At 43.7% G+C, this 11,658-nt stretch overlaps 1 protein-coding gene across 4 annotated transcripts in view; it reads left to right on the top strand.

Annotated features, from left to right (window-relative positions):
• Positions 1-463: 463 nt before the first annotated feature.
• Positions 464-11,658, top strand: part of DHX35 (DEAH-box helicase 35) — a 79,665-nt gene continuing 68,470 nt past the window's right edge. For 3 of the 4 annotated variants that reach the window (XM_058562698.1, XM_058562697.1, XM_058562696.1), the window contains exons 1-3: positions 464-565; positions 6,317-6,450; positions 9,415-9,507. In XM_058562698.1, coding sequence (XP_058418681.1) covers positions 526-565; positions 6,317-6,450; positions 9,415-9,507 — 267 coding nt within the window. In that variant the 5' untranslated portion in view covers positions 464-525. Of the gene's footprint in view, positions 566-6,316; positions 6,451-9,414; positions 9,508-11,658 lie in introns of those variants that run through there. The other variant, XM_058562699.1, reaches the window with a different exon arrangement.

Below are 11,658 nucleotides of genomic sequence, written 5' to 3'. Positions count from 1 at the left end.
GAGGTAGTTACTATTATTATCCTTCAATTTCAAAGTATGGAGAAGGAGACTAAAACAGAAATAGTAAAGCTGAGATAGCCTGTAATATAATCAGTGTTTAGCAGTTAATTCGGGATGCACTGCCTCCGTGCCCACCGCGTGCCGCCAGCTGCGGCAGGACTCTCGTGCCAGTGATCCTTTCTAAAAGCTCGCCCTTCCAGACGTGTGCGGCCACCATCCAGGCCACGCCAAGCTGCTATAAAGGCCACTCGGAACCCTGATCCACCCACCTAAGACGGTACAGAAAGGCGCCCTTTTCTCCAATATGGCGGGGTGAGTCACGTGGCCCGGGGCGGGGCCAGAACGCTCCCCGGAGACAAGCCGCAGGCCACGTGGCTCAGAGGGGGCGGTGGCCCTGGGGGGCGTGACCGTAACTCTGCGGGAACCGCCTGGGCCGAGGCTCCTTGCGGGCCACGCCCCCGGGCCCCTCCGGGAGCTCGCGCGCAACGGAGGGGTGTGGCCTACCTCGTGACCTTTCACCCCAGCATGGCTGCGCCCGTGGGACCGGTGAAGTTCTGGCGACCCGGTAAGGCCCTTGACAGAACGCTGGGCAGGTGCGGCGGCCTGAGTTTGGTCTTGGCCCCACGGCCGGCGCCCTGGGGCCTGCGGACCTGCTCTCACGCCTGACCTCGGCCGGCTGGCCACCGCCCGCGCGGGGCTGGTGGGCTCTGCGGCTCAGGCGCCCGCGGTGGTCCAGGGGGATTCGGGGGTCCGCCCCAGCCTGGGCAGAAACTCGCTGTGTGACCTTGTTCGAGTCTCTCAGTCTCCCCGGGCCTCGTTTTCCTCACTCCTGATGCCTGTCTTGCTCAACCCGGGAGATGGGGAAACGCTGAAGCGCCCACGCGTGTCCTGTTACCGCCCTGGGGCTACGACGGGGCGGGACAGGCGGTGCTGCTCGGGGCTTCGCAGCTCAAGCTGTGGAGTCAGACCGCCTGGGTTTGGATTTTAGGCTCTGCCGTTTAGTAGCAGGGTTCCTTTGGGCAAGTCACTTAACCCTTCTGAGCCTTACCTCCTCACCTGTGAAATGGGCAGAATAATAACATCTCTCCTGTGGGCTTGAATAACGAGCACGGCGCGTTGTCTGACGTGGAGTAAGGGCTCATAAAAAGGGAAAGCGTCTTATTTTGTTTTAGGGTAATTCTTGTCAACCCCGAGTGGCTACCAGAAAGTAGACACCCACCATCATATTGGCTGTCACCCACTTCCCCTCTTCCAGGCTAACACGAATCTCAGTCAAAAAATGCTTTGCTTGTTTCGTTTTAGTTTACTCATTAATCAGGATTTCATGGAATATGTACGTGGCAGACCCCGCTAGATGCATTACTTCCTCCCCTTCCTTCGGTTTCTTGTGAAAAGCAAAAGTTTCTTAATAGTTACCAGCTTGTTTGTTCCACCACTTGCGCCTCTGCATGTGTGCATGTGCAAATATATTGCAGCAAAAATGAAGTGAGACAGAGCAGGTAACATTAGGAAAACTTTTAAAGGGTATTTTAGAGTGGTTCCCTGAAATTCTGACCATGCGTACAAGTGATGTAGGAGACAAACCCAAGCAAGAGAGGTGTTAATTCTTTTTAAAAATCTGTAGTTTGTCACTAACGACAATTTTATGATTCAGCATTTCAAGACATCAGCCAATTATCCATCCTGAGTTTTATTTGTGTCCAAAACTAAGATCCCATTAGGTAATGAGATACTCTCTATTTTATTTATTCATGCCTTTAATAAGAGGTGAAAGTGTTAAGTATAATAAAGGCCTGAATGAATTGTTGAAAATCAGAGTAGGTTACTATTTTGGTTAAAGAACATGGGGTTACTCTGAGTTCTATTCCATTATTTAGTTAATTCATTGCGGGTATACTTATTGAACATGTAAGCTTGTAGTCAGGAGACAACTATAGATGACCAGGGCTCTGCTCTCAAGGTTTATTCTCTCTCTCTCAATTATAATATGAAGTTGGGATATCCTTTAGAAGAGATTTTAAAATGAGGCAGAAAAAGCTGATGGTAAGGAAGTTGGGCTCTAAAGTCATCCTTGACTACCATTTACTAACTTGGTGACTTGGCAAAGTCACTTACATGCTCTAAGTCTCAGTTACTTCATCTGTAAATTGGGCATAACACCTATCCAAAGGATTGTTTTGAGGATTAAATGAGAATACATGTAAAACTCTTAGTACTAAATAATAGTAACTATTTTAATTAATGGAAATATAGAAGAGAGGGATAGATTGAATGTATGGATAAATACTTCATAAAGATAGTGATATTTTTGAGGTGAACATTGAAGCACAAATAAGGTTTTGTTCCATGGAGAAGTGGTAGAATGGAGCTCGAGGCCAAGGATGCAGCATAAACAAAGGCAAAGTAGGATGTTGCCTCAAGAATGTCCACAAAACCAAAATAATTGAGTAGCGTGATGGTGTTAAGTGGTAGGGTAAATCTTGGGGCGTGGCAGCAGATGAAGCTAGAAAGGAAGGTAGGGGCTTCATTGTGAGAGGTCTCCATGGCTAATTAAAGAATTTGGACTTCACTGCTTTTTTTGTGAGGAAGATCAGCTCTGACGTAACATCCATGCCAATCCTCCTCTTTTTGCTGAGGAAGACTGGCCCTGGGCTAACATCCGTACCCATCTTCCTCTACTTTATATGGGACGCCACCACAGCGTGGCCTGACAAGCGGTGCATCGGTGGGTGCCCGGGATCCGAACCCGGGCCCCCAACAGCGGAGCACACGCACTTAACCACCATGCCACGGGGCCGGCCCCTGGACTTCACTGTTTTCAATCAGGGGATGACACAATCAGGTTTATTTTAGAAAGAGAACTCTGGCAGTGGTGTGCAGAATGGTTGGGGGAGGAAATTAGAGTCAGGGACACTCTTAAGAGAAGGCACGACTAAAATCAAGGAGGGATATTGAAAGCCTCAATTCTGGCTTGGGAGCAGAGAGGAGAGGCGTTTTTGGAGAGACATTTTATAGGCAGGTGTAGGAGAAGGGAAGGTCAGTAATGACTCAGATTTCTGGGTTGGGTGACTATCTAGGTAAGTGGTTCTCAGATTTTGTTGTATAGTTGAATCACTTGGGAAGCTTTTGAAAAGCTTGCTGTTCAGTTATACCCCATGGCAATACGTCAGAAGTCTGGAGGGCTAGAAATCAGGCGTCGGTGTCTTTTAAAGATCCCCAGGTGATTCCAGCATGCATCACAGTTTGGGAACCACTGGTCCAGGTAAACTGTGTTGTCATTAACTGAGACGGGAATGGGTGTAGTACACACTTAACTGGGCCCTTGCTTGTGCCAGTCACTTTTACTTACATCATCTTATTAAACGGTCACAATATCTCTGTGATGGAGGTATTACTCTCATTTTACAGATGAGGAAACTGAAGTTCAAGATATGGAAATAGGACATGGGAAATACATGGTGAACGTCAGGGAAGTGGTTGAACCTGGATATACGGCTAGATGTTGGAATCATGAACATCCTGTAGGCTGGGAGTCACAAGCTCAGGTAGCTACAGGGGCCTTGCAGACAATCTAAATAAGTGAAGTTGCTGGGTGGAAGTAATAGGGAGTGGTGGGGTCTATGACAAACTAGAGTGTGTATACACTGATAGATATGTACAGTGTAGATTTACCCTGGGGCTTGCAGATATGGTATCTGAAGCAGGAAGCTGTACTCGGTTCCACCTAATTGTTGTTGTATGGGCTCGGTTGCCAGTTTTGTTTTGTTTTAAGCCTAATATCCAGATTCGAATGGGAAATTTTTACATGTTTTAAATGAACTATTTCAAACATTTTAATGATACTGTGTTTGGGGACCTGGAGTAACTAGTTTGTGGTCTTTACCAGTTTGTGATCTCTGCCTTAAGAGCTTTGTATGAGGTGCCTGAGATTTTCGTAGAAAAAATTTGACTTAATTTTCTAGCGCAAGTGGATCAGAAGGGCCTGGCCATTTCCCTTCATTCATTCAACAGATATTTAATGATTGCTGAGCATGTGCCTGGCAAATGATTTATAGCAACAGCTTTGAAGATTTTTTTGATCTGATCTACAGAAAGAAATATATTGTGTTATGATCCAGCACACACGCGCACACCACACACACACACACACACCTGAAAAAAGTTGTACAAAAACAGTATTATTTTCTGAGATGTACTCCGATACTTTCTGTTTCTAGTTCATTATTAAAAAATGCTGGTCATGACCCACTATATTAATTTCATAACTTATTAATGAGTCACCCACCACTCAAACTGAAAAATTGGGTTAGAGGGAATGCTAGATGGGGGGGGAGGGGTGCTGTTATCAGCCTTGTTGTACAGATGGAGAAATGAAGGCATTTGTGCAAGAATTACAAACTTGTTACTCCCTTAAGCATAGAGAATGCTCCCAAGGGAAAAACAACCACAGGCAACCAGAGTGGGCTGTGAGATGTGTGTAGTGGGGAAGCAGTCCTCATTTGGCTGAATGAAATCTTTTATAAAGAGGAGACATGCTCCTTACTGATTGACAGCAGCTGTCCTTGTAAAAGATCTCAACACAGTATACTGAGGTGGACTTGGCTGACAAGGAGGGGTGGGGTAGTAAAGAAGACACCTGGGTGGATTAAAGCCTGGTGTGGGAGAAAGTAAGAGACCTTGCAGGAGCAGTGTGAAAATACTCTAGACATGCTGTAAGGTTTTAAAATGTGTTTTGAAAAGAAGGGAATTCAGGAGAAAAACAGAGCTGATGAGGGTAAGGTATTCTTTGCAATAGTTTTCTTGGGTAAAGATTACAAGAAGTTATTAAGATGTAGCTATAATAAGGGAAGAAAGGAAAGGAAACACACTTTTTTGAGCACAGGCTTTGTTCCAGGTCCTGTTCTTTTATCTTGTTGAAAGGAAGGTCAACATTTTGGCAAAAACAATACAGCACTGCCCCACTTACCTGGTGTTTGGCAATCTTGGACCTCTGGAACACAGCTGTGTTCCTAGAAATACGTAGAAAAGGGATCAGAGATCTATGGCAATGATTCTAAGCTTAGCTCTAGAGGGTCTGTGGACCTCCAGCATTTTGTATTCTGATACATTACATTCTGGTGTATTTTTCAGGGGAGGGAGTTTGTAGCCTTTATTAGATTGTTGAAGGGGTCTGCGGCCCCCAAAAGATTTAAAAATAAGTCACTGGGCTAAATATTTTTGTCATGAAGCCCCTGTGACACCCTTCAGACAGACAATACACACCTGGGACTCCCGGTCCCCATTACTGGGTCTTTAATTGTCTCTGCAGCACTTATTACCACTTTATGCACTAAGTCACGTTCTATTGGGAGGAAGAATAAAATAAGCGAGTAAGCTGCCTGAGTGTAGGGCCAGCGTCTGTAGTGTTCACTGCTGTGTCTCTCGGACTTTCATCCTCGTTGGGTGAGTGAATGGATGGGTGGAGGAATTGTGAGCCTGAGCTCTGGCGCTGTCAGCAGCTCCTGTAGAGGAGCCAAACTAAGGGACTGAAAGAAACTTATCAAGAGGTACGATGAGAGCAGGAGAAAGCCCAGGCAGCGTTTGAGTCTCTGGTTCCTGCAGGAGAAAGCCCAGGCAGCGTTTGAGTCTCCGGTTCCTGCTGTCGTCTTTTTTTTTTTTTTTCTTTTGTGAGGAGATCAGCCCTGTGCTAACATCTGCCAATCCTCCTCTTTTTGCTGAGGAAGACTGGCCCTGGGCTAACATCCATGCCCATCTTCCTCCACTTTATGTGGGACGCCGCCACAGCATGGCCTGCCAAGCAGTGCGTCGGTGCGCGCCCGGGATCTGAACCGGCGAACCCCGGGCCGCCGCAGCAGAGCACGCGCGCTTAACTGCTTGCACCACCAGGCCGGCCCCCCGGTTCTTGCTGTCCTTGAACCCTGCTGCCGTCCTACACTAACAGGACTCAGCCTTTGCCTCAGCTAATTCCCATTGGATTTCTGTCACTTTTATTAAGAGTTCGGTGATAATACCGACATGCAGGCCAGAACTAAAAACATCATCCTCTGTAAAATACAGATGTCTCTGGCCAATTTGGATCCCAGCGGGACTGCCATCTCCTTTGTTCTTGACGCCGCAGTGAAGCTTTTAGGGAAAATCTTTGTAGTCTCATAGGTACTTTTCTAGGTGCTTTCCTGAAGTTAAAGTTTAATATCTCTTAGTAGTGTGAGATAAAGTGTATTCCTTCTGTTGTATATCCTTTTCTTTGAATTTGTAACTTTTGCGTATTTTTCTGTTCATTGTATCAGAGAATCTGAAAAAAATGTTTCTATTCCAGGTACAGAGGGACCAGGTATCAGCATCTCTGAAGAGAGACAAAGTCTAGCTGAAAACTCTGGGACAACCATTGTTTACAATCCTTACGCTGCCCTTTCTATAGAGCAGCAGAGGCAGAAGCTGCCAGTGTTCAAGGTACATTGAAGAAATAAGCACGTTCCCTCCATCGGCCTGAAGCAGTCTGCAGTAGCTTTATACTTGGCGCTGAAGTGAATTGTGTCCTCTTACTCTTAATAATTCTTTAGAACACAGTGAGCTCCGAGATACCCTTATCTGAAGGGATAAACTTTTCCAAATATGTGTATTAGTTAACCTTATAAATCTAGAAAGTCTGCAAGATTTTTTTTTCAGTTAGATCTTATGTATTGAAAAACTGGAAGAAATGGAATGACATTCTTTTTTCCCCTCTTTGCTTTCAATCATAGACAAGTTTGAACATACAGAAAACAGCACATTGAACTTCTATGCATCCAGCTTCAACAAAGTACCAACATATGGCCAATTTTAGCTTTCTTTTTAAATGCATATTTCTTTAAACAAGATTAATTGGGAATCCAAGGTTGTTTCTGTTGAAGAGGTTAACTCCCACTGAGATGGTGATGGGATTTTGGTGTGGTTATTACGTACTAGGTGTACACGCAGACACTTGATTTTATTAGTCTTGTGAAATGGATGCATACTCGTCCCACAAGAGACCAGAGCATAAACTAGACTTCAGAATATACATTTGTTTACAGTACAGACGGACACAGTCCATGGGCATTCTCCCTATTGCCAAGTCCACGTGGGAAGCCAAATTGTAATCAGGAAATGGGCTCAGAGCCAAAGGCGATTTAGATATAGTTGAAGGATATTTATTTCATAGAGCCCCTGAGGAAGGGTGGTGAACTCTCCCTGCTTCACTTGCCTCCAGAATGACCTGAGTAGGAGCGGCCACCAGCACCCGTGTCTCTCTCTCTTTCTCCAGCAGGGCGAAAGCTGTCAAGTTCTTAAATATTTAGGGGGTCTCCATACTGGAAATCTTTTTGTCATCTCTCTATCTAATATCACACGTTGGACTCTCTCCACTGGCAATGCTTCATGTTTAGCCCATGAAGTATGAATTGTTGCCTTCGTTTTCTTCATGCTCAAATCAATCTTGTATGCTGCTGCCCAATTTTCTCAAAACTCTTACAGCATATACTGCCTCCCAGGTAAAAACCAGACTCTAGCTCTGCATTCAGAGCCCTTCACAGTGAAGCCCTAACTACACCTCTTGTAACTCGTTTCCATCTTCTTTCTTTTGCTTATGTTATTTCCCTTTCCTGGAATGCCTTGTCTGTCTCTCTCTGTATTCAAATTGTCTTTCAAGTTTTCTTTGACCACCCATCCATCCATCCATCTGTCGTGGGTGGATCTACCATTTACAAAATATGCCTGCAAAGAACCCAAACTTTTCTCCTTACCCTACTGAAAACAAAAGAAAGCGCAAAGTCCAAGCAACCAACAAGAAAGCATCTAGACTAGTCATTAGATCCCCTGCAGCAGAATCTTCTTTAGGTGCTTGTAGAAATTCAGATTCCTGGGTCCCACCCTAGCCCTACTGAATCAGAAACCGTGAGGGTAGGCCTAGGAATCTTCATTTTTAACAAATAAGAGATTTTCACACTAAGATTTGAGAACCACGTATTTAGACCCCAAATTAAAAAACCCGAAACAGCCAATACCTGATTTAGCCAGTTGGGCAGCCTTCCAGTTCTCATCTTTGCCAAACACATTTTTGATGTGAAATCAGATGATCTGAGCAGTGATCAGAGTGGGAGAATTAAGCAGTTTTTTATTTCATTTCAAACCAGGTGTTTATGGAAAACCCCCATGACTTTCCAGACCATTAAGTGTGTCTAATCAAATGTGGGTACAAAAATACATTCTGAAGCTAAGTAGATAGGATATTGGAATTATCTGTGACTTTTCAGTGGCCAGACCAGTGTTTCTGCTCATAATGAATGGGTGAAGGAAGACGCAGTTGAAATATAAATGTAACCTATAGATGCTTTATTGTGAACTTAGATTTAGAGGTAGAGGTGAAAACATATCTTTTTGTCTGCTTTTTTTTTTTTTTTACAAGTTAAATGAAAAAAATTTTTATTAGGTAATGCATGTATGTTGTACAAAATTCAAAGGTCTTCTTCCTACCCCTGCTTCCCAGCCACCCTCTTCTGCTCCCTGGAGACAGTACAGTTACCAGATTCTTGTTTTGTTTTGTTTTTCCCAAATATAGCTTATACATAAACCAGCGTATATGTATTGACCCTTTCTTTAAAAACACAAATAGTAGTGTATTATTCACACTATTCTGCACTTTGCTTTTTTCCCTACACGTTTCTTATAGACCATTCCATATCAGTACAAATAGACATTTGTTCTTTTTAACAACTGCATATTATTTCATTATTGGAGTGTTTCATAACTGATTTAACCAATCCCCTGTTGATGAACATTTAGGCTGTTTGAATTTTGGGCTATTAAAAACAATACTGCAGGGGCCGGCCCGGTGGCGCAAGCGGTTAAGTGCGCGCGCTCCGCTGCGGCGGCCCGGGGTTCGCTGGTTCGGATCCCGGGTGCGCACCGACGCACTGCTTGGTAAGCCATGCTGTGGCGGCGTCCCATATAAAGTGGAGGAAGATAGGCACCGATGTTAGCCCAGGGCCGTCTTCCTCAGCAAAAAAAGAGGAGGACTGGAGGATGTTAGCTCAGGGCTGATCTCCTCACAAAAAAAAAAAAAAAAAAAAAAAAAAAAACAATACTGCAGTGAGTATACTTGTATATTCATCGTTGTTCACATGTATTAGTGTGTCTGTAGTATAACTTCTTATAGGTGAAAATCTTGAGTCAAAGAGTATGTACATTATATATTTTGGTAAGTTGCTACACTCAGTTGCAGTTGTATCAGCTTATACTGACACCAACAATACCTGAGAGTTGGAGATACATTTTGATAGTTCTTTTTAAAATTTCCTTTCTTTTGGCAAACAGTTCATTTCACAATGTTTAAGTATTTTTGTTTAGATCTTTTGAGACAATGTATGGCTGTTTATAATGTATGGTTATATTTTTCAGCTTAGGAATCATATATTATACTTGGTAGAAAACTATCAGACACTGGTGATTGTTGGAGAAACAGGATGTGGGAAAAGCACGCAGATTCCACAAGTGAGTATATATTTAAATGTATCTTTGCACTTAGATTTGGTTGGGAGGATTTTGTAACTTGAGAACTCTCTTTACTATCATTTGAATTTTTAAGGTTTCCTTTCAGAGGAAATATTCAACCCAACTAGATTTTTTTTTTTTTTTTGGTGAGGAAGATTAGCCCTGAGCTAATATCTGTTGCCAATCCTCCTCTTTTTGCTGAGGAAGATTGGTCCTGGGCTATCATCTGTGCCCATCTTCCTCTGCTTTGTATGTGGGACGCCTGCCACAGCATGGCTTGATAAGCAGTGTGCAGGTCTGTGCCCGGGATCCAAACCGGGGAACCCCAGGCCACCAAAGCAGAGCACGTGAACCCAACCACTTTGCCACCAGGCTGGCCCCATCAACTAGATATTTTTTATTAAACTTTTAGGGCTTATAATTTCTTTGATTAGTACTGAAGCAACAGTCGTCTTTGATTTGTTATAATTCCAAAATAATAATTGAGTAACCATACTCTGAAAGGAACAAGGGAGACTCATTCAAAAAGTGTAATGTATAGTTTTTGTCCTCAAATAATTACAGTTGAAAAGGTGGGGTAAAATGAATACTGCTGTAGTTGTAAATAAAAATTAACTGTTGTAGAATTCTCTAGTGCTGTGGAATAAACTTCTCTTACAAGGCAAAATCATATCTGGTGTGGATAGAAGTGGAAAGAAGGATCAGGAAAGGACTTGTAAAAGAAATGATGTTTGAGATAGACTCTGAATGGTCAGTGGGAGCTGGGAAGATGTTCTAATCCAGTGAATATTGTGGCTAGAGATATTGAAGTGGAGAAGTGGTCGCGGCTACCAGACATCAAGAGTAGAAAGGTATGGGAGCCGCCCCGGTGGCGCAAGCGGTTAAGTGCACATGCTCTGCTGTGGCGGCCCGGGTTCGCCGGTTCGGGTCCCTGGCGCGTGCCGATGCACCACTTGTCAAGCCATGCTGTGGCGGCGTCCCATATGAAGTGGAGGAAGATGGGCATGGCTGTTAGCCCAGGGCCAGTCTTCCTCAGCAAAAAGAGGAGGATTGGCAGATATTAGCTCAGGGCCGATCTTCCTCACAAAAAAAAAAAGAGTAGAAAGGTAGGATAAGGTCAAAGTGTGTCTTAAGAGCCTTGACTTGGCCAGTGAAGAATGATATTTAAGTGGTCAGAGATGAGAGTCCTTGCAGGTTTTTCTTTCCTTTTTTAATATAGATTTTTGTTGAAGTAACACCTGTGTTACCAGCACCCAGATCAAGAAACAGCACATTACCAGAATCTCAGAAGCCCTCTCGTGTCCTCTTCTGGTTTCGTGCCCTCTCTTCCTGCCCCTGTAAACATACACACAAGGTGTGCTTCTAACAACATAGATTAATTCTGCCTGATTTTGAAATTTTATAAAGAAATAATATAGCTTCTTTTGCTCAGCCCAATAATGGGTTTAGGATGGGGCCCAGACGTAGGTATTTCATAAAAGTTCTCCACGTGATTTAATGTACAGCTAGGGAAAGGTAGGCAGAAGGGAAGGATCTAGTAGAGAAAGACAACAGAGGGACTGGTGACCTGGAGGGAAAACATATGTGCAGATGGTATCAAGACTCTAGCAAATTACTTGCTTCCTAGAGAGAGACACAGGAGAAGGGCCATGGTAAATTACTGGGAGATTATCAGAGAGTAATAATAATAATAATGATATAACAAGTAATAATAAGTACTGTTTATAAAAAGTGCTACATGAAGTGATCACTTTACACATATTAATCTATTTAATCCTCAGTGACCCTGTGAGGTATGTGCTTTTATTATCCTCATTTTACAGATGAGGACACTAGAGAGAGTAGTGAGGTTGGGGAATATAGACCAGAAATAGGCCACTTGAGATAAGATGATTTTAGTTTATTTTGGAAATAATCTGTGTGATTATTTAGTCTGCTTAGGCTAAACTATGTTTTGATAACAAAGAACCTGAAAATCTCAGTGGCTTAAAAACACAAAGGTTTAGTTCTTCCTCATACCTTGTGGTCATCCTGGTTAATGACCCAGTTGTGGGCTGTTCCTCGTCATCCCTGGGACCTAGGCTGATGGGTGCAGCTCTTACCTGGGACTTGTGGATCTTGTGGTAGATGGTGGAATCATGAGATGAGTCT

This window comes from Diceros bicornis, chromosome 19 (genome assembly GCF_020826845.1).
Source record: "Diceros bicornis minor isolate mBicDic1 chromosome 19, mDicBic1.mat.cur, whole genome shotgun sequence".
Lineage (NCBI taxonomy): Eukaryota > Metazoa > Chordata > Mammalia > Perissodactyla > Rhinocerotidae > Diceros > Diceros bicornis.
Note: the sequence above shows the minus strand (reverse complement) of the source record. Positions and strands in the feature narration are given on the sequence as shown.